General features: G+C 37.8%; 1 protein-coding gene across 2 annotated transcripts in view; it reads left to right on the top strand.

Annotated features, from left to right (window-relative positions):
- Nucleotides 1–22,808, top strand: part of ZFPM2 (zinc finger protein, FOG family member 2) — a 306,275-nt gene extending 283,467 nt beyond the window's left edge. For both annotated transcript variants that reach the window (XM_048939867.1, XM_048939865.1), the window contains 3 exons: nt 11,760–11,966; nt 16,056–16,280; nt 19,344–22,808. In XM_048939867.1, coding sequence (XP_048795824.1) covers nt 11,760–11,966; nt 16,056–16,280; nt 19,344–21,835 — 2,924 coding nt within the window. In that variant the 3' untranslated portion in view covers nt 21,836–22,808. The remainder of the gene's footprint in view (nt 1–11,759; nt 11,967–16,055; nt 16,281–19,343) is intronic.
- Nucleotides 22,809–27,289: the final 4,481 nt, after the last annotated feature.

Below are 27,289 nucleotides of genomic sequence, written 5' to 3'. Positions count from 1 at the left end.
TTATTAATTTCTTTTCTGCCACTTTACAGCACCTCTTTGCCTCTCAAAAAAGAAAATGAAGTATACGAAACCTGGCAATTATAATGAAAGTGTGAAATGCTCACATATTATTTATAAGCATGCAAGTTATGTAGTTGCTGGAGATTTTCTCCCTTCTGCTCCTGCTTGGTGATGAAGAATGGTATTTTAATAGGCAGATGGTAAAGACAATAACAGTTTGGGGCTCAGCTGGGAGTTACATCAGTTTATTGCAAATTATTAGTTGATAAATGCTTTTGTTTACAAGCAAAGTCTTAAGCAGCTTTGTAATCAGTTTATCAGCTGCAGCCTGAATTTTGACAGCTTGCCTTTGGGTATACAGTCACTTCTTTCTTGGCCATTTAGAAATCATGCTGACCAGGCAGGCAGGCAGAATGGCATCTCCTGTGCACCTGTATGATGCTTGGTAAACTGGTATTTCCTATTAAATGTGTCTGAAAGTACAGAATCCTCTTTAATTGCTAATCCATGTTAGTGCATATAGCAAGAGTATTAACTATTTCCTCGTTTGTAATCTTGCTGTTTCGATTTTGACCACAAGCAGCTTGGTCTTGCCATTACCATTACAAGATTTGCTTTCTGTTGTTAACAGCACCCCTTATTAGATGAACTGAGCCATGTACAGACAATGGTTTAAAGTGTTTGTTTCCTCTGGGCTTTTGTACATAGCATGGATGATGTAAATGCCTTTGGTTGTCACAAGTTTTCAGTTCTTTTTACTATGTAAATCAATCTAAAAGTAATGCCTCCTATCTATTTCTGTGGAAACTATAGTAGATACAAGGAGCACGATGGTAGTATTTGATACAGAGAATTCTCAGCTACAAAACACTGTTACCATTAGCTGTGTATTTTGGCCAGTGATAAACAAGAGCCTGCGTGCTGTGCTTGTAACAATCTTCAGCAGCGGGGGTGAGCCATTGATTCACAGCTGCTACTACAGCATGGTTGCTAGGAAAATGTTGCCCACTCAGTCCAATTTTCACTTTCTTCACATCCACCCTTTGGTCCCCAGAAAAATTGAACAAGCATCAACATCAGTGGGTGACAAAATAATTTTTTCCATACAGGAATTCAATGGCACACATTTTGTTTTATATTCACTTCCATGTCAGACACCATTTTGACAGTCTGCCCCTCTGCTGCCATCTGTCACACAGTAACGGCACATACTGCAATGTTGCAGGAAGGTTCAGCCTCTACTGCTGTACCATCAACATCCACTTGTGATGTTGTGGGCCAGCATCATTAAATAGGAGGTATTACTTTCAGAGCAGCTGTCATATATTTATTGCAACAAGCTAAACAACAAAACTCATTTTTATAACACAGCTGGAGGGAATCTGGTTTTTTTTAATAGTCTTTTTTTTTTTTAATATAAGATGTATTTTAAATGGTAGAAACTAAGGGGGCTAGATTCTTATATGAGTTTTACATTCTGGAATACATTTATCATGAAAATAGTAATGCTTTCATGCTTTTTCTTACTTGTTTGCTTAAGTAAGAGGTCCGCTGATTTGTCACACAGTCATGTTTCCAGTGCAGCCAGTGTAAAATGCTCTAATGGCTTAAGTAGAAGGAAGATTTTTTTTTTTTTAAATCAGTGCTTTGCTTCCATAGTTGTTGGAACTGAGGTAAATCAGTTCCTGAACCTCAACGCAGGAGCCAATTGCTAATGAGATAGCCAGCAATAATAGCACTTCTTTTCTCATGGTTACAGCATACACAATAGATGTTCAATTTTCTGTTTGTTTTAAAAGACAGCTTTTGTTTCTGTATCACTCATAGACTGGAGTTTCTTCTGGAATGGGACCCCTGTACTGGAACAGTAACAGGTCTCATAGCTGATATTTATTTTTCACTTTGTTTTTCCATTCCATCTGTCCTTCTGTTTAATGTGTTTATTTCCCTTACAAATGCAACCTATCAATCCAGCTCCCTCTGCATAATCCTTCCTCCCACTCAGGTAGCTGTGCCATTCATTCTTCATTTGCCCAGGAGCAAGAAATGAGCCCTATAGTCGCAGGTGCAAGACACAGAAAATCCATGGATAAGATGTAGCATGCTCTGTTTTCTCTGTACGAAAGAAGCGCCATTAAAGCCTGTCTATTGTCCCATTTAATCAGCTCGGTTTTTCATACACTCTGCTCTCACAAAATAACTCCGAAAAGACAATCCGCAGGCGTGATTGGGTTTGTAAGGCTACAAAAAGGTCACCTTACAGCTGTGCTGTTCAGGAAGCAGGGACTGTAGGAATGTACGCCTCCAAAGCACAGCTTCACTTTGGTCAGGTTGTTTCAGCAATCAGGTTTTTTTCTCTCTCTCAAACCTGGTGCATCCACAAAAGCTGCAAGGGCAGCGGGTGCCACCTGAGAGTGTCTCCTGGGAAGCTCTTTGCAGAGCGCCCATTCACCAACCCTGTAAAAAGCAAAAGGTGAGATGAGCTTGCTGCCACAGTAAGTCCTGGCGCCTCTGCTGCAGTGATGTGTGCAGCACTACCAACAAGGGTTTATTGGGTTGGGTTTTTCTCAAACTGTTTATCATTTCCTTTCTTAAGGATAAGTTGTGAAATAACTCTCAAATGAGATCCCAATTAAAATGGAAAAAAAAAAAAAAAAAAAAAAAAAAAAAAAAGAAGTGTAGTACAGAATTCAAAGCAGAGGCTTTTGAAAAAGAAAAAATTTAAAAAGACCAAAATTGCTAAACTTGTGAAAGAACTTCAACTTCCTTGTTTGAGTTTATGCTGATTAAAGAAGTATAACGGGTTTAGCATTTGCGGCAGGCTATTTAATTTCAACCTCTGAGCAGCAGACTTAACTTCTTGTGATGTGGGAGGATATTACCGTTTTCAGTTTCATTCCGTAAGTATTGCCAGTTGTGCCAAACATTTAATAGTTTTACACCGTGGACTGTCGTCCACCAGGAACTGATATCACCTAAGACTTTTTAGAGCCATCTAATAGAAAGATATGTATTCACTCTGATTAGCCCAGGATTTGAACGAAGGTCCCAGAAGAGATATATAAGCCTCTTAAATGCATAGAACTTCTAAGGATATGGGTTTAACTGTCTCCCCCTGTGGTAAATAAGCTGTGACAGCTCTATCAGGGGGGAAAATGGCAAATAAAATTACCACATTATTTTCCTGTGAATATTTTCAGAAGACTAATCTATTTTGCTTCTTTACCTAATAGAACTCTGTTGACTGTTATGCCTGGACATTTAATTGGAGGAAACAAATAGAAATCCTCAAACTAACAAAAACAAACCGGGCAACAGTGGAAAAATAAGAGGTCACATCTCAGTTTTTGTTATACTCCCTGCTCTTCAGGAGCAGTGTACTTCATTTGAGAATCAAGCTTTTGGCAGCGTTAATTACAGAGCTGCTGGAATACAGATTGGGGTGGTAGTCATAGACACACTGCAACAAGGGAAAATCTACCACTTACTGACACAGGGTTGGCAGTTCATTCCAATAGGACTGACAAGTTCCTTTAATATTTTCCTTTTTATCTTTACCAGCTATCTGATGGATTTAACTATAACATATATATATATGTTTGTATATACACACATATATATGTAAATCACAGGCAGGTTTAATTATAAAGTTGTCTGTTTGGATAAAAAACACTGAACTTGAATCAGCGTATGACTAAGCTGAAGCCAGGCTCCGTGCAAGCAAACTCAGGTGCAAGAGTAAGAGTTATATTCTCAGGGAGTATTTTCCTTCCCTATTTCTGGTCAGACATTTTCTATCTCAAATTGCAGGGATTTTAGAGCTGCCTTCAATTTGGCAAGTGCCTTTAAGCAGAGTATTCTTCTGTTCTGAGAAATATCATTCCTGGAGTTCTTTTATTTTGCAGTTCGTTCACTGAGTGAAAAATGAAGTAGGCTCCCTATTCCATGTAGAAATAAAAAATAGCAAAAATGGCACCTACTCTTGTTTGTCAACTGTACTGGTTTAATTTTATAGATTTTACATTTTTTGCAGTCACTGCACTGCTGGCTTATAATATGCAGTAGGTTGTTAAAATTAAAGGTCAAGCATCTTTTGGCATTCTTTTTGATTAGTAAGCAAAGAAAAATGGTAGAAGATGTTGGCAAATCTCTCATTAATCTCAATACAGAACTAAAACTACGTTTTTAAGAGTTTGAGAATTCTGAATTTTCAGGGATGATTTTTGAGACACTTTGTAGAGACATGTTTGGAAGCCTGGCATTAAAATACATGAATGGTAAAAATGCTGGGCAAAGTATATATTTTGTGTACGCCAGTGAAAAATGTGAAGAATTATTTAGCAACTAGAAAGACTGCTCACAAAATGCTTTTGATTTATTGCTGTATATACTACAGATCCATATCACTTATTCTTACATTATTTTATTCAAAAACTTGTATGAACCATGAGTTGGCATGTTGTAGAATCCTGAAAAGGCATTAATCAACCTAAGTAAACAAGTGCATAGATCTATCTAACAACTATGAAGTAGTTAATAAATTTTTAGCAATTTTATTTTAGAAAAAAAAGGTCTAAAAGAGTAGTGCTTAATTATCTGGACTCCTCTGTGCTGGGCTCTCTTTTGATTGTATTAATGAAGCAGCTGGCCCATTGTTTCTCTTTAATTCCTCTATTGTTTTAAGAATATGTCACAGCTCTTTATTCTTTTATCAGGTGCTGTGCAGGAGGATCCACACAATACCTCATATTCCTACTGTATTTGCCAATGCACAAAGAAACCTCCAAAGCATTTTTCAAAGAAGGGGCACACATAATTTATAAGTTCTTTTCCTTGTACCTCTCTACTGTCAAAAATTTCAACAGTATTGGATTTGAATTCATTCTAATTTTTTTGTTAAACAATGTGTCTACATATAGATATATGTACTTTGTTCATGTCAAAAATGAGATCTGCCCAATAAGTTGCACTGCACTGAAATGGCATTCATTATGCTGAGTAGTCTGAACCCCATGAGTGAGAAGCAAGTGGAACCCAAATATGAAGATTCCATCCTATTGTGGAGTGCTCATTCTCCTTAAATGCTTAACCTGTGCAACAAAGGAGAAAAGACAGTAAATTAACTCTAACGCCCATTACCATTACTGAAATGCATCGTTTTTAAAAATTGGAGTATTTCATTGGGAAAGTTTAATTCAGTTGACGATGCCTGGAAGTCACTAAAAGGAACACAGTCTGTTGTTTAAATAAATTCTGATGGTCTTTTGACCCCTCTTGCAAAAAGATGTGTAGACAGGAAATGGGTTGTTATGTTGTAGCAGCAACACAATCAAATCTATTAAGCACAAATTTTACTATGCCAAAGCAGTACTTTTGAATTAACTGACACTGCAGATTGGCTTTAATAGATACTGCCATTTATTTCCTAAACCTGTATGAAAGATGTATGCTATTTCTGGGTCAAAAATCTGAACTCAAATGGTTCAGCAAGGAAAACTGGCTGAGAATGGAAAACTGGAAATGCATTTAGATATAGGTTTAGATCATCTTTGTTCTTTTTAATCTATGGAAAAATACCAGCACTTCGTTCCACAAAACATCTGTACTCAATGAAAACATTGCTTTTACAACTTTTTAGCAATTGCTTTTTGCTAAGTCACCTTTCCTAAAAGCAGGGGTATGAATCAGGAGGGTTTATGGTTGTGTTCATTTTGAAGCTGTTTTCTTCTTGTAAAATTAATATGGCAGTCCACCCTTAAATCTTTTTTTTAGGCAATAATCTGTACACAGTTAGCCTGTAAGATCTGCAAAAAGTATGTTAAAAAATGAAACCTGCTGTCAGAAGGCTCACTGTGCTGAGTTCTGTGTTTCACTGGAGGTGTTGTAGAGTTCCGAGGATCAAAAAAGGATGGAGGTCCATTGCTTTAGTTTATCTTCAGAGCAAATTACTGATTGCAGTAAGTGTATATAAGAACAAAAGAAGTATATATTGTTAAACAAAAATCCCCAGAGTAGGAGTAAAAATGAAGGCCTGTTTTAAGAAAGCAAATTCCTATTGTACTGTAGACATTTGTCCAACATAAAATAAAGTTTTGTATTAGCATGCATATCTATCACCACAGTACTCCTCATTCTGTATACAGAAGATAGAGTATTACTGCATCGAAATATGATTTAATTGGTTCAATTTATGATATATTTTTTATACTATGTGTGGTTCCGTATCTTGATGAGCCCAGATGTAGTTGCGCTTGTGGTTTACAGCATCCCATTTCTTGCATTTTATTATTTTTACAAAGCAAATGTCTATCAATCATAGAGATAAATTAGAAAAAATTGTGCAAACATGACACATTGCCAAGATTTTTCCAGCATGCTATATAATTATTAACCTGATTTTTGCCATTGAAAGAAGCCATGAATTACAGATAGCATGGATGAAGTTAAATGCTTTTATATTAGATCTATTTTGCTTATACAGTATTCTATAGGTATGACCATACAATATAATTGAAGCTTTGTCAGCTCTGTAGCCTAGCAACAGATAATACTGTTAGGTTACTGAATTGCTCCTGGTTGACAAGTAGGGAGTATTTTTGTGTTTATCATGTTTGCTAATGATGGGATCCTTTCCAAAAGGCTTGTCTTAATCTTAATTAGAGTTTATCAGCAGAGGTCTGCATGACATTGTGCAGACACTGATTTCATAAATAATAAAAAGTGCAAGTGAAAAATTTGGCAGGAGAAGAAGATATTTAAGACCACTGATTCTTGTAAGAGCAGCATGAATTTCCAAAATGTAATCAAGTTTGAACTGTGACTCTATTCTTTATTATCAAAACTTGCAGTACACTCCACTGCAGTTTTGACAGCAATTATGAGTATGATTTATAAGCTTCCTGTTAGGAACCAGATCTGTTTGCACAAGAATCTTGATCATAAACATTACAAAGAACAGTAAGTCCACAGTTTTTCAGGGACATCAGGACCTTACGTTTTCCTTTGCATAGAAAGATTTTTATTTTTTTTAATTTAAGATTGTGTGTTTTTGTTTTTGTTTTTTCCAAGCAGCAAAAATGTTTGCTGTGAAAGATGCAGATGAAGAATCCTGAAATAACCTCTCCATTTTGTGGAAACTCTGAAGGTATCAGATAGCTGCTTCAATGCCTGATATCATTTGATAAAGAACTTATGCCAATGCAATTGGAACGTAATTTTTTGCTCTAGCTTGCACAATATATTTTTATTTTCCAAACTTTCTGTGATTAAGTGAGCATTTCTCATTCCTTTCAATGTGAGCTAGAAAAGGACTTGAAATAAATACATAAACAGTGTTTACAGACATTTTTATTCTTTTCTTCTGGCTTACATGCCTGTATTACATAATAGGTAAATTTCCTTAACTGATTTAACTACAGATATAAAACAATATGTTGAAGACTTAAGAAGCTTTTATTTTCAGTTCCACAGGCAGAACTAGACTTGTGTAGAATAGCTTTCCATCGTCACAAAGCCTTCTGATTTTTCAAAACCTTCCCTTCTGCAATAAGAGTGAAACTTCTTAACCCACAGTGTAAAACAAGTAAGACCCTGTACAATATAGATAGATGACAGGTGTCCCCACTAAGGACAAGAAAGGGGCTGCAGAAGTTTTGAGCAATCATCTTTCTATCTTCTTCTCCATTTCCATCTATATTTAGCAAAGGCTATTTATAGACATCCTTATTATCCTTTTAAAACCCCTGATTAACAGTGCTCTTTGTTTTATCAAAAGATGATGTGCTCTTGAGATAGTACTGCATAAATGCTGGTTATGTTTTAGATTAGAAAAATGTTGGTGGGAAGCAAAAATCTCTTTTCCTGTTTTGTAACCTGCACCAGTAAGGAAGCTCTGATCCCTAAAAAGAGTCTCTAGACAGCATAATTCATATGATAATCATAAATGGAACTTCCTATTATATTTAGAAGCCTGTGTGAAGTTCTCTGCATTCCATTTTTCTGACTATACCATATAAGTCCCAGAATTTCCTTCCAATCTGCATGCATATGGTGTGTATGAGGGCAGCATATTTGCATTAGGGGGATTGAAGTCATTTGTGTCTTTCAAAACCCCTCCTTTCAAAGCCTTACCCCTGCTACCAGAAGGGGATAGAGAAAGGGATAGAGGAGCTGTTCTGCATCCTGTTGCCATGGATGAATCATAGAATCATAGAATGGTTTGGGCTGGAAGGGACCTTTAAGATCACCTAGTTCCAACCCCCCTGCTATAGGCTGGAAGATCTCCCTGTAGACCAGGTTGCTCAAAGCCCCATCCAGCCTGGCCGTGAATGCTTCCAGGGAGGGGGCATTCACCACCTTGCTGGGCAACCTGTTCTAGTGTCTCACCACCCTCACAGTAAAGAATTTCTTCCTAATATCTAGTCTAAATCTACCGTCTTCAATTGAAACACATTTCGCCCTATCCTGTTGCTACATACCCTTAGAAAAAGGCCCTCCACTGCTTTCCTGTAGGCTCTCTTCAGTTACTGGAAGGCCATTATAAGGTATCCTCTTCTCCTGGCTGAAGAGCCCCAGCACTCTCAACCTGTCCTTGTAGGGGAGTATACTCCAGCCCTCTGATTATCTTTGTGGCCCTCCTCCGGACCTGCTTCAGCAACTCAATCTCCTTGTTGTTTTGGGGGCTCCAGAATTGGATGCAGTGCTCCAGGTGGGGTCTCACAAGAGCAGAGTAGAGGGGCAGAATCACCTCCCTTGACCTGCTGGTCACACTTCTCTTGGTGCAACCCTGGATACATCGGCCTTCTGGGATGCAGGCACACATTGCTGGCTCACTTCGAATCTGTCGTCAACTGACACTCCCAAATCCTTCTCCTCAGGGCTGCTCTCAAGCCATTCTCCACCCACCTTGTATCTGTGATTGGAATTGCCCCAACCCAGGTGCAGGATCTTGTACTTGTCCTTGTTGAACTTCATGAGGTTGGCATGGGCCCACCTCTCAAGCCTGTCCACATCCCTCTGGATAGTATATGTTTCCTCTAGCATGTCAACTGCACCACTCAGTTTAGTGTCATCTGCCAACTTACTGAGGATGCACTGGATTTCACAGTCCATGTCACCTACAAAGATGCTAAATAACACCAGTCCCAACACTGATCACTGGGGAATGCCATTCATCACTGACTCCACTTGGACATTGAGCCACTGCCCACACTTCTCTGAGCATGACCATCCAGCCAATTCCTTATCCAGCAAGTGGTCCATCCATCAAATCCATTCTTCTCCAATTTTGCAACCAAGATGTCATGCAAAACAGTGTCACAGAAGTGATACACTTCATTTTGAACAGCTGCAAGCGTACATCATTTGGGGGATCCTCTTACATCTAACTTAACAATATATTATGTATTGTTGAAAGCATAGTCATATGTCACAATCACTTAAATGCCCCATTTTCTATAGAGAGAAAATCTTGAGAATCACTATAAAATACTTAGATCTGAATTACACTGAGCCATAGGTTTATATTCAGTACAGGAGTGTATTAAATTTCCATAGCTCTGTTTCCTTTAACAAGCTAAGCTAGAGATTGCTGTGCTCCTGAAGCTGTCGCCCATTCTGTGCAGCTGTATGTGCTGTAGGTATATCAACCCTGGTGCTGAGTGAAGAAGGCAGCAGGGCCCTCTGCCTGCCTCAGCTGTCCATTTTTTCTGCTGCTGGACGTGAGTCAACACCCCGAGGAGCTCCAGTGCTAGGAGACTGAGTCAGCCTCTTAGTCTGATCCAGACTGATTACAGCTGGAGACCCAATAATCAACTACACTGTTGTGTTTGGTTTTTTTCCTCCCCCAAGGGTACGACATGTCGAGATGTTTGCTTGGATAGAGTCTCAGTTGGTTCTTCTGCATTGGCTCATTTTTATTTTACTAAGGAATCCAGTGAATAATACATTGTAGAAAAAGCTTTTATTCTCTGTTAAAATAAACTGAAACATTTTCATTATTTCATCCTCCATATATAACTAAAAGTGCATATTAGTAATGGAAATCCTCTTTCCTCTTAGAAAATAAATTCTGGTGTTTACAGTGGGAGAGCCCAGTTTTGTGTTCTGAAATTGCAGTGTGCATCATGTCCTTTATTTATGAGTCTAGTTTAGTATGCCGTAGGAATTGAACCTGGTTCTCCCTTGAACAGGTTTTATACCAGTTTAACTCCAGAGGCTTCTACTTCAGATTTACTCCTCCCTTGTATGAGACAATGAGTCAGACTGCACTCTTCAGATGTTTGAATTCCAATTTGGTCATTAGAATTCTGCATCTGTAGACATTTATCTTCACACTTCATCTTTATATTCTCTAGAGGAAATTACTCGGATTTGCACCATTTAATGCTGTAATTTTTGGATGGTAGTGTACAGGATGCTTTGGTCCCATAACAGTAAATTTTGTATGGACTTTGGAACCATCTCCAACTGCTGTATTACCAAAGGGTGAATACAAAGACATTTTTCTGCTTTGAAACTTTTACACCACTTTGAGCTCTGGAAGCTTAGCTTTACTTTTCCACTGAAACACACTGTCACTGATGGTGTTTTGTTTGCTCATCTTTGAAAGCTAATAGACTGGTTTAATTAATTGTCCAAGATTTCTCTAAAACAATGTCCTAATTCTTCCATTTAGCTGTGGCATATCATACGCTGTTGTTATCTCCTCTACCAGATTTTTGCAACAAGTTGTTTTAAAACTATAATCTCTTTGAGGGGAAAAAAATGAAGTGCAGCTGAAAAGGCAGTTATGCCGAAAGATAAACACAGCAATATTACTTATCAAAACGAGTACAGTTTTTGCTTGCCTAATGAATACAACATATAGCTTTTTCTATATATACAAAACCTGAGGAAAAAAAAAGCTTTATAACATATAAAGTATGCAACATTATTTCAGGCATAACTGTATTGGATATGTATCTAGGCCTGAGAGTGTAGATAACACAATATAAGTGCTTTGCCTGTCTAAACATGTTAAATAAATGAGCATTCACTATCGCATTCAAATACATTAGTAGATGTACTCGCATAGTTAATTTTCCTTTTAATGCACTACACGTGACATTTGCAGCACAGAACTGTGGTGTATCTTACTGTCTGATGAAAGTTCTTCCACCTCCCTCCCCTTTTAAACAAACCTTTATTTGAATAAGCCTTTATGAAACAGATCTTTGGCATATCTTCTTTTCAGGAAGTTCAGTCAGTGTAAGCAAAGATAAAGCAGTCGTGTTACGAAGAGTATTACATAAGGGAAGATTTTTTTAGTGAAAGATGGTAGCAAGAATAAGGGAAGGGAAGAACACCCTTAAGAGGAAATCTGATGACTTTCTTGCAGCTGTTTAATTGGTTTTATTGTGCTGTGATTTGATATTCAAAGCAAAACAAACTGAGAGTGATGACAAAATATACAGGATATTTGATGAAAAATAATGTGCCATGTAAGCAGAACAGTGCCATATAAAATATTTTCACCTTGATTTTTATAATGCTGAAATACATAATCACGCTGCAAATCATTAGGAAAAATATCCTCAAATTGTCTTCTTATACGTTGAAAAATCTCAAAGGAAGATGGTAAGTTTGTTTGCCTGTTTCTATTGAACAGATCTTCAAAATTAAAAATAAAATAAAATAAACGTAAAGATATGGCAGTGATGTTTTATGTCCTGCAATCTGATACCATCAATTAAATCTTTCTTCTTTTATATTTCCTGTAGGAGGGCAGCTCTGGTGTACCACAACCAAGGCCATCTCAGAGGGTGAAGAACTGATTGCCTTTGTTGTGGATTTTGACTCAAGGCTGCAAGCTGCTAGTCAGATGACTCTCACAGAAGGGATGTATCCTGCCCGCCTGCTTGACTCAATACAATTGCTCCCCCAACAAGCTGCAATGGCATCTATTTTGCCTACGGCTATTGTGAACAGTAAGTTTTGAATGCTATTTCTGGCTTTGTTTAAAAAGAGCAATATATTAAAGAATATAAGAAGAACTAATACAGCAACAGTGAATTGAAGACCATAGAAACCACACAACTTCAGACACACAGCTCAAAGCCTATGTTGGATCCTGCATCATCTCAGATGCACTCACAGACACAAGAGGAGAAAGAAAAGTTCTCTGGCAGATGAGGTCACCCAGCATCTGACTTGCCCTCGTGCGACAGTCCTGTGATCTGTTCCCAGAGGTGACAGAATGAGAAACTGTTTAAAAAGCAGATAAGATAGGCCTGGTAACTCTCAAAATCCAGCCTTTGCTTCTCTAGTCAGCTTGGTACTTACTGTTGCAGCATAATTCACAATGTTCAATGGATTGGAATAAGTCTTTTCAGTTTCAAAATCCAACAGCCGTCATTACTTACAGCATCCCTGATTTATTGTGGTATCTTTGTTCAGTGTTGTTACCCAAGAATGTTTTTAGTCCTCTGCACATCAGTTGACCCTATCATGGACATAGTATAATATGTAATTAAGTGCTGTCCTTGCCGAGGAGATACATTAGCACACAGTGAGTTCCTGAGCTGGCACAGTTCAGCTTGGATATTCTGCTTGCTAAATTTCATTTCTTTAACTTCTCCTTATTACTGCTTTTTACTTTTCTACAGCCCTGGTATATCCTCCTCCTCACCAAGAACTTTTCAAAAGTTTAGTGTTAACAGAATCCCCACCAATAGTCATTCAGACCTATTGCATATAGCTTTCAGTAATTTTTTTGTAAGTCTGTCCATGTATACCTTGTACTATAACACTTCCCCATGCTTTTTGTGCTTTGCAAGTACTGTGATTAGAGACAGTGAACTACTGAACACAGTATTTCAAATGTGAGTGAACCTGAGTCCCACAGACACATGATTTGCCACTCAGGTTCACACTGAACAATACTGTCTTGAGTAGTCACACCTTCTTCAAAATTTTCAGACAGGACTAAACAAAATATCTGTGGTGACACCTTTCGAGTTGGCAACAATTTCAATCACTTTAGCCAGGGGTGTTCATTTTTACCCTAGAAATGGGGCTGCTGTTAGATAATATCTCTATTCACAGAACAATTAACATGGTACAGGAGCTTTCCAAAAGGCGGTGTTGGGAGCCCCTTAGATGGACCAACAAATTACCATTGTTTATAGCCAACAGCTGCATAGAAAGCACCAGGGAAGGAGTTACCTAGTGTAGAGGGCAAATACTCATTTACACTGTTGGAAATGAGGACATGATTTTGTGGAAATTCTCTCAAGGCTCACTCAGGCTTTGGCAAAGGCATTCGCATTCTACAGCACTGAATTGCTACAAGCACCTTTGTTGCCCTTACTGCCTTCTATAGAGCCCTGGAAAGCAGCACTGCTGATTGCTACCTCTTCTGCTGAGAGGAATTTGTGTATGTTTATTGTGGATCAGCTCTTGCCATGAGGGCTCAGCAGTAACTCGTGGTAACCTCAGTAGGATTAACAACTAGAGTTCTGAAGGAAGTAAATATCACTGTCCAGAACTTTCTGCCTCTTCCTCTGACCAGGCTGTGTTTCCACATTTCCATGTTGAGGTGATGAAATTCGGCTTCTTCAATAAGTCTCAAGTCAGGCATAAGTTCAACAATATCCTGAATGCACATCTAGTTGTGCAGTGAGGCATCTTAGAGATTCTGTTTTCAGATCTCTAAACAAAAAATCAGTTTCCATAAAAAAGTGGATGTTGTGGAATTCTATTGTTTGTGTTTTCTTTTTAAATGTTTCTTAACATTTCCTGTGTAAAAATCAGAATATCACCTTGGCTTATTCAGCTTGAACTTGAATGTTTTGTCTTCTGAACTGATCTAATGAAATATTTTGAAAGTATCTCTTGAAACAAATTGAAATATTTTGCTTTGGAAGAATTTAAACATTAACTCAGAGTGACCTTCTATTTTTCATTGCTTTCAGGAGGTAATAGTTTTAGATCCTTTTCCTATACAGTATTCTCTCTGGAATTCCACTCACAAGAAATAAAGATAATTGGAGACAAATTCTTTAAGATAATCAGAAAGTTCAATTCTGTGATAGAATCAAATTAATTCAAAGTGAACATTCTTCCAGTAATAAGAATTTGCTAATTTGGAGTTTAGGACTTTCTGTTCTAAGGAAGCCTCAGTGATTCAACTTTTTTGAACTATTTGAGGCCAAAAACAAATGGTGGAAAGTCAGCCTTCCAATAAGATGGACATTTCAAATGCTGTATCAGTAATGTTTTAATAGTTGTATCTTAAATACTAACAGCTCCATTAAATGTTTGTGTCTTAAAGTCACAGTTATTCAGTGGCAAAGGGAAAAATAGAAACTGGTAGTGGTAAAAAATTTTACAGAAATTCATGAGCAGAAAAATAGGCAAGCATTAAGAGTTGTAATGATAGAAGCAAACTGAGCAACATAATTTTTGGCTGCTTTTATAGAAAAATAAAGGGCTCATCCATTTCATTGGTTGGTGTCTTCAACTTTGCCCAAAGGAACTGGAACAGAGCAGCTACCCTATACACATCAATACTTGAAATTAAACATGATAGTGAACTACATCATTGGCTACATATGTTTTAATAGATCAAGGCCAAAACTTTCAAAGGTGGAAGTGTCAAGCAAATTAGGAATTTTCAGAGCAGCCAACTGTTCTTCAAGGCTAAATGAAAATCATAAGTAGCTTTTTGTGGGAGAGGTTAAGTGAGGGTTTTGATGTTGACCAAAATGGCTCTATTTTGATGTTGACTACAGTTGCCCGTTCTCTGATCCAGTGGTCATCAGGCACAGTCTGGCTACACTCATACTTTTATCCTCTCCTAGTCCCAAAAACAGGAGAGATGCATCCAGAACTGCTGCGGGGAGTGATGCATGGCCTATGGTAACACCCAAACTGTATCCAGGAATGGGGAAAATGCTAACGATTTAAGCCAAAAGTGTGGTATGAGCCATCCTCATGTTTTAACAGTATAAAAAAGAAGCACCAGTGCTTCAGTCTGGACCTTAACACTCTTTACTTTATTAGTATAGATGCACCCTAACAGGCTAGGATTTCTCCCTTGTTCTTACTGATAGGAAAACTGGTTCAGCTTTTGTAAAGATGAAATAGGTCTCTTATCCTTCACAGACAAATACACAAAATGTTCTATGTAGGTATCCTTCTGACAGGATATTAACAACTATATGTCTGTCAGTTTTGTGTAAATACACAGCATTTTTTTTTACCCTTCATGTGAGTAAAGTATGTAGCCTCCAGTGCATGATCAAGTTATCTACTCCCTCTGCTGCTGGGAAGCACTCTGTGCAACCTCTCTATTGTCTCTATCTCAGAGAGGTGGCTGACACTTCAGGATAAAAGACAATGAGAAACTGCATTATTCTTAGCAAATAACTCTTTTGAATTGCAAAAAGTGGAACAGTTACAATTTACCAACAATAAGAGGACAAAATACGTTGGGAATTTCAACTTCTAGCTTTAATAACAAGAAGCCAGAAAATAAACATTCTGCTTAGTATAACACTACATTAAATGCTGCGGGACCTAAAAGAAACAATCTAGTCTGGCCTCCAGGATATCAAAGCAACAGGATTTTACAGCAGTAACTGAACAAAGGTTATAAAAGCACTCATTCTTTAGAATGATCTCCAATTAGCACTCAAAAATTGCTATGCTGACTTATACAGGCGCACACAAAAAAGCATGATTGACAGATATTACATGTTGAGTGATGAAGTGTAGGAAATGCAGCTTATTTTTGAATTGTTACTGTATATTCACATTATACAACTTCAGTTTTAAATAATTGCATGCCCAAAGCCTCTAGCTTAATTAATATTAATTACATTTATATTTTACAAGAAACAACTGTCTTCTACGTCCAGCAAGTGACATTTTAATAAACCTGTGGATCTGCTTTAAGTATTTTATTAAATAAGCATGTCTTTAGTGGGGAAGCAATGGGAATTAATCCTGCTGTGTTAATTGGTTGGCACTGCGTGCACCATGACTAACCTGCACCTGGTTATATTTGCTTGCAGAGGACATATTCCCTTGCAAATCCTGTGGCATTTGGTATCGAAGTGAGCGGAATCTGCAGGCCCACCTTATGTACTACTGCAGTGGGAGGCAAAGAGAGGGGCCCCAGCTGTCAGAGGAGAGTGAAGATAGTGCTCAACAGATATCCAGTGTCTGCCCCTTTCCACAGTGCACCAAAAGTTTTTCTAACGCAAGAGCTCTGGAAATGCACCTAAATTCTCACAGTGGTAAGTGCCATATTTTACTGTATTACCTCCTAGATTAACCTATTTGTAGAATTATTTCCTATAAGTCTGCAGTTGAACAGTGTGTCTCCATCTATATTCTGCAGCAAACACTTCTCTCAGGTGGAATTTCTTTGTTTTACTTTGTTCCTCTTTTAAATGCTGTCCGTTTCTTAATGTGTATATGCACGCACACAGATAGCATTTCTTTACTAGCAAAGGTAAGTTCAGGTATGCAAATACAGTTAGACTGCTGATGCTTGGTTTCTGAAAGAACTGATCAATTACTTCAGGATTTCTTTCACCAGATGTGGATCTCCTAGACCTCAATCTTTACCTACCCTCTTTCGAATCTCAGTGGAGAGAGGCATATCACCTTCCTTCCGAAATGAGATCTTGGGGTCCTATAGAAGACTTCTGATTTCAAGGAAAAAGGCTTTATGGAGTAGGATTAGCAACTCTTTGTATGCTTTTCTCAGAGCATTTATTTCATAAAAACTTCTTTTCTTCTTTTTCATAAAAATATTTCTTTTCTTCCTTACAAATGCAAAATGGGGATATTATTTTCTTTCTCCATGTTGCTAAAATGATAATACTAGATTAATGAAAAGTAAGACTACAAAATTCTTGAGATTAAAAATCTGGAACTCAGCAGGAATCTTATCTCCCTCCCTGAAGGTCCTTTGAGTGTGCTGCTTGAATTTGTTTTGAATTAGGTCTGGGACTGCAGGCTTTGAATCTGCAGAGCATTTTGCTCTGGAGTTTCCATTTGCACACAAAATCTGCAAATAAGAAAGACTTCAATGTCAGGATTGGGTATCTTGTTTTTCTTGTGTGCAGAGGTGTGTCTGGACAGAAAAAAGGGCCCAAGAGGGCATAGTGATCCTCCTGTTAAATATGTGAAATACAACTGATGGTAATGTATGCTTTATTCACAGAAGAAAGCCTGGTTCAGCTTCAGTGATAGAAATCACGGAGAAGTGGAAGTCTGCTGCACGGACTTAGAAAGATGAAAAATGTTCCTCTGATACTTGGGGGAATTACAAATCTGGAAGGCATCATCAGTTGTGGCTTTTTGGCTTTTTTTCTCTAGAGATGTCATGGAGTTTTCTTTTCAAATTACAGTTTCCTTATTTGAAAGGAAATGCATAGCGGTGTTAGAAGATATTTTTCAGTTTACAAAAGTTAGACTAATTACCATACCACCTTACCACCTCAGTTCTGTCCTAGTGTATGTACATTAGTATTTAACTTGAAAATTTAGCACAAGCAACACAAAATCAGATCTTCAGCATTGCTAATCAGTGGGTCATCTCATGGAAGTCAGAGTCCCAGATCATGTTTTGGCTTTTGCTTCAGTGCCTTGGAGGAGTTTGGTATCTCTAAAAATAGGACTAGAAGAGTGAAAAACTTCCTAATATAGACAACACAAATAACAACCGTTCTTTTAGAGGTCAGATCTTCTTGTTCTTGTAGATTTTAACTTTGAATATCAGGCTATTGCTCTTTTCTGTCTCTCTTGCCTAGCAAATATTTCAGTGCTCAGTGCGCAGTGGAACAATTTCAACGAGTGAGTGTATGTAGGCCAGAGTGTCTTACAGCCTAATAGTTTTTGTTGTGAACAAGTTAATTTCTCCTCATACAGAGAGGAATTCTGAACACTTAGCCATTGTGTGAAACAATTGCTTCAGGTCTTTAGATTTGGTGACATAGATATAGGGATAGTTCGCAGCAGTAACTGATGATGAGTGACCATGTCTTCTTGCAATCCTGAGTTAAGCATCTGTGTTCTTTGAAAAACATTGGCCTGAGATATGAAATTCCAGTAAAAAGTTTTAGGTATTTATTAGATCAGATACTATAACTCAGTTCTTCCCTTCCTTTTTAGCCACAAACTAGTCAGTTCAATCAGTCTTTATTTTGGGTTCCCTCAATATTTAATTCTTTTTTAGAGTTTATTGCAAATTATACTGCTGCTTCTGCAGAAGAAATGAGGCATTTCTCTTTGAAATATCCTGTAACATAATGATGGGTTTGCTTCAGCTTCTGTAACTGGTCCCACTGAAATGGAAGGTCTGTAGAGATACTTTGCTATGACTGCATTATGTAGTGTGGAAGCTTATGAAGCACTATCTTACTGCAGTGGAGGAGCTAAAGCTTCTTATATCCTCCTGGTGAAAAAATATTTGACAGGAAACAACCACTAATTAAAGTTCTGTGTATCTCCTCTGCTCAGTTAAGTCCTAGGAGCCCAAGATTATTTCAAATTCTGAGTGTATCTCACAGATGTGAGAATCACTGATGCTAGTAGAGAACTGAAGCACTCCAGGTCCGACAGAATGACTTCACACAGATTGAGCCGCAACGTTCTTACAGTTTTATATCATTCCACAGCCAAAAACATAGTTTATCTTAACTAAGACATGTGCTTGTATGTGTACACAGAACAAATATCCATGTTTCATTTTGATTTCATTTGTTCTTTCTGATGAAGATAGCTCTGTATCCTGTTCCCACACCATACCCAATTTGTGCAAACAAAAAGTTGAGCATCAGTGATACTGAAAGTGCTACTTCTACTGTCTGATTTTCAGGCATTCCAAGTTTGAGGACTGTACCTCAACAAATGATATATAATAACCTCAGTTTTCCTGACCTTGATGTTTTCTGTGCATTCAGGATATCCAATGACTGTATATGGGGAATATTGTCTTCTCAGTTAGAACTGTAATTTTGAAGACCTTTTCGTTTACAATAAGTCTGACCTATTTGTATCATTTCCCCTGTTCTTTCTTTCCCTTCATCTCTGCTAATTGCACACAGATACTAAGGCTCTCCACAGCAGAGCTGAAGTCTCCTCCGAGAATCTCCTCCATCAGTCTGAGGAAAGAAATTCTGAACTAATTCAAGTATTTTCAGACTGACTAATAAATATGCAAGATTCCTATTAGAAGACAATTAGTTGTTATCACCATGTTTGTACTTTCTGTGCAAGTGATTTTCCTGTATACTTCCTGAAGGGGAAAATGGTCATTTTAACTTTTATTTCATTTGTCATTTCTATAGGAGTGAAAATGGAAGAATTTCTCCCTCCCGGTGCTAGTCTGAAATGCACAGTTTGTACTTACACTGCAGACTCAGTGATTAACTTTCATCAGCACCTGTTCTCGCATCTTACTCAAGCTGCCTTTAGATGCAGTCACTGCCACTTTGGTTTCCAAACTCAGAGGGAGCTACTGCAGCACCAAGAGTTACATGTCTCTGGCAACAAAATTCAGAGAGAAAGTGACATTGAACACTCTCCAAGTGGAAATGAAGAAGGTTTACAGCCAGCAACAGACCTGTTAAGCAGAAACGATGTTCCCCAGGGCCAAAAGACCATGCAGACTAAAGATGCAAGTTCTGATACAGAACTTGATAAATGTGAAAAAAAGGGTCCACTTTTTCTTCCAAACCAGAGGCCAGAAACACAACCTGCAACAAATAAGCAGAGTTTTTCATACACTAAAATAAAATCTGAACCATCTAGTCCAAGACTTGCCTCATCGCCAGTTCAGCCTAATATTGGTCCTTCTTTCCCAATGGGACCTTTTCTTTCTCAATTTGCTTTTCCCCAGGACATCACTGTGGTTCCTCAGGCTTCAGAGATATTAGCCAAAATGTCTGAACTGGTCCACCGACGGCTGAGGCATGGAAGCAGCAATTATCCTCCAGTAATTTACAGTCCTCTGATGCCAAAAGGGGCTACGTGTTTTGAGTGTAACATAACGTTCAATAATTTGGACAACTACTTGGTACACAAAAAGCATTACTGCAGTAGTCGATGGCAGCAGATGGCAAAGTCACCAGATTTTTCCAGCGTTCCAGAGAAAATGCCAGAAGCTGTAAGTCCCAGTAATGGTCAGAGCTCTATAAGCATCCTGAATACAGCACCTCATGCATCAGATCCAGAGAATCAGCTTCTGCAGACATCGTGCTTAAACTCTTCAAATGTTTTAGATTTGATTGGACCAAACAATAAAGGTCATGACAAAGACTTCACAGCACAAGCTAAGAAGCTATCGACTGCAAGCAATGGCGATGAGAAGATAAATGGTAAACCTTCAGATGTGAAAAATCCCAATAATCCTTTAGTAGAAGGGGAAAGTGATCCTAATAAGACTACATGTGAAGCATGTAATATTACTTTCAGCAGACACGAAACGTACATGGTCCACAAGCAGTATTACTGTGCCACTCGCCACGATCCCCCACTGAAGAGGTCTGCTTCTAACAAAGTGCCTGCCATGCAGAGAACAATGCGGACACGGAAGCGGAGGAAGATGTATGAGATGTGTCTACCAGAGCAAGAGCAAAGGCCACCACTAGTTCAACAGAGATTTCTAGAAGTGACTAATCTTGGCAATCCTTGTACATCTACTCAAGAGTCAACAGAGAGCCTTGGAGAATGTTACCATCCACGATGCGATATATTTCCAGGAATAGTGTCGAAGCATCTGGAAACATCACTGTCTATTAACAAGTGTGTTCCAGTTTCAAAGGGGGATACCCCCCACTCTACTGTATCTTGCTTGGAGATGGATGTGCCAATAGATCTCAGTAAAAAATGCTTACCCCAGTCAGAGAGGACGTCCACCTCTCCCAAAAGGCTGCTGGACTACCATGAGTGCACAGTATGCAAGATAAGTTTTAACAAGGTAGAGAACTACCTGGCTCACAAGCAGAATTTTTGCCCTGTCACTGCCCATCAGCGTAATGACCTGGGACAGCTTGACAGCAAGGTGTTTCAAAACCCGGAAAGTGAAAGAAACAGCCCAGATGTCAGTTATGAAAGAAGCATAATCAAATGTGAGAAAAATGGAAACTCAAAACAGCCCTCTCCTAATGGAAACTTATTTTCCACACACTTAGCAACACTTCAAGGACTGAAAGTCTTTAGTGAAGCAGCCCAGCTTATTGCTACAAAAGAAGAAAACAAACATTTGTTTCTTCCACAATGCCTTTACCCTGGAGCAATAAAGAAAGCTAAAGGAGCAGATCAGCTTTCTCCATATTATGGAATAAAGCCGAGCGATTATATTTCTGGTTCTCTCATCATTCATAATACTGATTTAGATCAAAGCACAAATACAGAAAGTGAATCTCCTAAAGGTCAGGCTCCTTCTAATGGCTGTGCTGTGCAGAAGAAAGAGTCTCTTCCACTGTTGCCAAAAAACAGAGGCATGGTAATAGTTAATGGGGGACTGAAACAGGAGGAAAGACCTGCAGCAAACCCACAACAGGAGAACATTTCCCAGAATCCCTCTCACGAAGATGGGCACAAGTCTCCTTCTTGGATCTCTGAGAATCCCTTAACTGCAAATGAAAATGTCTCTCCAGCAGTTCCTACAGCAGAAGAACAGTTATCTAGTATAGCTAAAGGAGTGAATGGGTCTAGCCAGGCCCCAAGCAGTGGAAAGTATTGCCGACTGTGTGACATCCAGTTCAACAATCTTTCAAACTTTATAACTCATAAGAAGTTTTATTGCTCGTCACATGCAGCAGAACATGTCAAATGAAACAACTGGTCACCTCTGGTACCTGTGTTTAGCATATTGTTCCATACAGTCTAAAGAAAGCTGTTTGAATTACATCTGGACAATCAGGAGATTTCACTATTGCTGAGTTGAAGACTTAAAGGTGTAATTTCATTACAGTCCATTAGTAAAGTGTATTATTGGTGCCATTTTCAAAAATATTTATTTATTTTACCAGCAGTATTCATAGCTGTAGTTATGTTATTTTTTATTTAAAAACTTTATATTAAAGTCATTTGTAATGTTATTGTATAGTTATCGTGTAGCACATATGGTTTGCACTGTATAGTAGATTTTAAAGAAAATAGTCACAAACAATACAGAAAAGCATTTTAGAAATAGCTTCAAAAGCACTTGTGTATCCTGATTTTTTTTCTTATATGCTGTTGCAGATATATATGTATATGCTAAAATATAACTTGCAAAGAAGTTTCAACTATGCTGTAAAGTTCGCCTTAAAATTTCAATTTTTTGAACAATTGGGCTCAGTTTGCACTTTATATTTTAGCAGATACAGTACCTTAGTCATTAGGCTTTGCATTTGTATGTAGCAGTATGTTTCTGTCCACTTTCTTAATCTGAAACGTACGTTAAATGAAGATGGCAATTCTTTTCTTGTATAGTACTTGTATTTTCTTTCGCTGATGCATCTCTGTCTCAATTTTTAAACCTTTGCTGTTAAATGCAATACTTTATAAAGAATGAACAAAATTACTGGAAGCAGTATTGTAAGTAATGAGGTCATATCAATCAGTTTTATCTTTTGAGAGGCACAGTCTAAAACAAAACCCTAAACTCAATGCTGCAATTATGAATCTAATTCATATATAAGATATATTTAAATATAAGAGTAGCAATACTGCAACTGGTGATCACAAAGATAATGTTCTACTTCTGATAGAAATAATTTCTCAACAAATGTTGTTACTATGCATGTATATGGATGGAATAAAATTCCAGATCATTGGAGATGTTTGGCGGTAATTTATTTAAATTTGTTGTTTTTTTTGTTTTATTTGGTTGTTTGGTTGTTTGGCTGTTTTTTTTGTTTTTTTTTTTTTTTAAGGAGGATTCAGAGCTCACAAACTGCAAATAATCTCTTAGGAAGAGATTAACATTGTTCCATTTTCAATGGAAGTAAAGTGTTCAAAGAGAAAACGAGTACAAAGGATGCTTTCACTTTGAGCGAGTCCTTGTTAACAGGTCACTAACACAACTAAATCTAAGGCAACCTAGTGAACTAAAATTTAAAATGGGAAGGTCTGAAATCAAGAAGGCCGTTCCTTTTGTAGGAAATAAGGACAGCGTATTTCCTCAGCACTTGTTCCATATGTCAAAAATGGTGAAACTACCTGTTTCACAATAACTGTGGTACAATCCTTTATGGCTTTGGTAGTCATTAAGGAAAAGAATGAATAACATTTACTTACACTGAACAGCAGTTTTCTCCACTACTTCACTACATACATTACTATCCAATAATCTATACTAAAGTCTGAACAAATTCACAATTAAAACCTTTCATCTGCAGTTGTTTAGTCTTCTATACATTATTTTCATTAAAAAAAATTATAAATATGTTATTGATGCATTTTTTATCCTATCACTTTGAAAGCAAAAACATAAACTGAATATGTCACATAAACGTTTGTAGTTAATTTAGTTCCTGTATGAACCTGAGAAACAGTGCAGAATCAGAATCATAAAAGGATGACATTTCAACTAAGCATCTGGAGTCTGGCATACGGAGCTGTTATACCACCAGCATTCATCGACCCTGCCCTTGTATACTTTGAAACTGAATTTGTCCTTTTGTATTTACAAGTGTGAGTAAACTGGTACATGTTGATTTTATGATTTTACATGGTCCAGTAGCAAAAATATAAAAAACACTATTATTTGCAGCTCTGATGATTAGCTGGGCTTCAAATAGAGAACACAGATGCTTAAAATTGTGCCAGTTCTCATTTTCAACAAAGGTAAGTGTATACAATAATTTCAGTAGGACCAAAATTTCATGCTATATAAAATATTTTGGATAATAAGTCTTACTAAGGATGAAAGGTTTTACAAACTCAAGCAGAGTAAAATAGACCAATCATTCACAATTACCAATTAAATATCTATCAGAAAATATCATACCAGTATATCTAAGACCTCACAGTATTTTAGATGGCATGTTTTGACCTTTTTGCTGGCAAACATTATTTTAAAATCTTTATCATACAAAATTGGCTTAAAGAACAAAATGATTACATATAGATACATCTGCATTAAGCTGATTCTAAAAGATTTGTATGTATAGACAAATCTTTTAGATGCAGTTGGTCTGAAAGCCACAGGTGGTATAATTTACAATTGCTAAGCTCTAGGATATTTCTACACCATGACAAAGTCAAGGATAGTATCAGGATTGAAGGGAGTACCCAGCTGAAAAGTGGTGCCAAAAGGGAAAAGCATTACCATTAATATTTCTGATCAGAAAATGTTGAGAGTACCTAATTTGTTGCAGAAATAATGTAAAGCCATTCATGCTGTATTATATTCCTCCCCCTTTCAAGTCCAATTGCTCTCACAATACAGAGTATACCTGGTTTTTCTCTTCAAAACTATTTGGTTGAATGGTCCCATTTTTAAAAGTTCAAACAAGTAGTCTATTCATATGCAGGTATGGTGTTACTGAATTTTGCACACATTTTACACATTTTTCTCACTTCACTGGAGCATCTAACAGGTCCGACACATGCTAAATCCTAAAGTCGTATCACGCACTCTGAACATAAAATCTTACATTACTTGCCAGACATTAACTGTGAATATCACAGAGCTGATACAAACAAGTCCAGGATTCCTCAAAAACCGTGGTGATAACTTCTTGGTATAGGTACTAAGGGAGCTGACTAGGAAAAGTTCCTTCCTAGGTTCCTTGCTTGTAAACAGAAAGGGTCTCATGAGAGAAGTGGCAATTGGTAGTCACTCTGGTCATGGCAGCCATAAAGCAGTCAAGTATAAGATCTTTGATGACAGGAGGAAAATTGCCACAAAAACATCAGCCCTGGATATGGTGAGACCAGACTTCAGGATGCTCAGGGAGCTAGTTAGCAAGGTCCTCTGCAAAATTGCTTTTGAAGGCATGGAGCTACATCAGTGCTGATCACTTTTTTCCTATTTCAGTGATTGGGTACTGAAACAGCATCCTCAAGATAGTGGTCACAGCCCCAAGCTGCCAGAGTTCAAGAAGCATTTGGACAGAGAGCATCATCCAATTGGTTCTTGAACTCAGGTAAGCTCAGTGCTCAGTGCCATGACCCTTTCCCCATGGAGTCTGTTCCAGTGTCCAACCACCCCCTCAGTGAAGAACATTTTACTGATACTCAACCTGAATGTAGTAGACACATCCCAAACACAGTCTGAGAGGATGCATAAGGTGATTGTTCCCTTGTACAATAATGTACCATTTATATAGAGAGAGAGAAAAAAAAAAAAAAAAAAAAAAAAAGGAAAAGAAAAAGATGTATGAACTAAAACTTAAACATCAAAGTCAGAACCATCATCAAGTGAGGTGGAGCAGGGCTAATTTATTTTTCTGTAAGTGGACATAGGCTGTGAACTAAAATCCACTCTAAAAACTGGGCTGAGGTGGAGCTCTGAAGAGCTGGAAAACGAGAACATCACGTGAAGAATACAATGGAAGAACAATGATGTGGGAACAAAGAAGATAAGGAGAAAGGGAACAATCACTTTGTTAATCTGAAGAGTGTAATGTGGGTACTCTGATGGCTGCAGAAGGCAGCAATTATAAGGCACAAGCACTATAAAAATGCAATACATCCTATGAGGCCTGCTGAGAGTGGCAAAAATACTGATGAGACAAAATCTTTGAACAGTCACTCCAAAATGCTGAATATTTCCGGTATAAAGATTCTGGCACTTGATACTTCCTTTTCCTGAAGGTTGACACTGAGGAAGGGAATTACAATTCTCCCAGCTTGCCAGATCGTCTTCAAAGCTGAGGCCCTGGGCTACCAGGAGCTGTCAGAAAAGACATGGCAGACAACAAATGAGTCCAACACTATTGCAAATGTGGAAGATGTCAGATATTCAAACTTCAACTATGTTAGACTATGTCTGATTCTCTCATCTGAAGTCATCTTCACAGGCATTGACAGTGCTTTGAGTCCAGAACCTTCAGAGACACAGCAAAGTAAATTAGAATGAATTAGAATTATAATTGTGGTGTTTTTAATGGAGTGAACTTAGAGTGTGGGGCAGGAAGGTGGGCAGAAAATCTGCACATCTGCACATTCATGTAATTGAGGCTTCTTCATAATATGAAGGTACATGATAAATGAATTGTAACTACAAGCATGGGACAAGAACTTTCGTACTTGGGTGAATAGAAAACCTTAATTCTGATGTTTGCAGCTTCTAAATACATGTTTCTCCTACTCCATCCACACACATATGTATAAAACATATACAGAGAGATCATCAGCTCCAAAAGAGGGCAAGAAGCTATAAAAAGTTAGATCAGCAGATGAATGAGATGATTAAACAAAATTGTGTAGTTCCTCATCTCCTTCAGTTATGTCTCTTTGTTAAGGCTCTTACATCCCTCATTTCTTGAAACTCACTTCTCTCTGAGAGCTAGCCATCTTACTTGGAAACTTGGTCTGTTGTCAGGCCTTGATCAAAAGACTTCCTTGTGGGAGGAGCTTCAAGAACGGATGGGATGGACACAGCTGATAACTTTAATGCTCACTTTTTACAAAAAACATACTATTCATCCACGAAGTATGGCTTGCCGATTCATTAGGCATGGGAGCGTTAACTAGCTCCCATGCTATCAGGACAATCCCAACATTTATGCAAGGACAGCTATGGGGATGGAAGGGAATCAGCATTTACTGCTTGTCCCCTCCAACCCATGCTACTCTGAAAAACATGGTGAAAGTCGTTGAACCAAGAGAGGAAGAGACTAGAGACTTTAAGATTTGCAACATGTGGAGAAAGGATTTGAGGATTTTGTCCTCATGGTGGTTTATAGCATTTTTCATTGAGCAGGCATTGGGAAAGTGCTGTTCTGGCAGCAACAGATGCTTATCTTCAATGTTACAAATCTTGACGTGCAGTATGCTTTTGTGAATTATTTCAGAAATCCCCTTCTTTTCATGAGAAACGTCTTTTCTGGAAGGGTAATTTTGATATTAGCTCAAAAGCAAAGATTTGGCAAAGTTTACAGAAGTTTTTAATATATTTGTGTACTATATATGTAGCATCAGAAAAATAAATCCAAATCCTTCATCTCACAGAACTAAATGTTACAACTACATGAGAGATGTTGACATAGTGTCACTTTTTTTAACTTTACTGTGCTGGATGGTGCCACTGTCCCTTTGTGATGGCCACTTCACAGAAGAGGAAATAGGCTGTGGT

The sequence above is a fragment of the Lagopus muta genome, chromosome 3, assembly GCF_023343835.1.
Source record: "Lagopus muta isolate bLagMut1 chromosome 3, bLagMut1 primary, whole genome shotgun sequence".
NCBI lineage: Eukaryota > Metazoa > Chordata > Aves > Galliformes > Phasianidae > Lagopus > Lagopus muta.
Note: the sequence above shows the minus strand (reverse complement) of the source record. Positions and strands in the feature narration are given on the sequence as shown.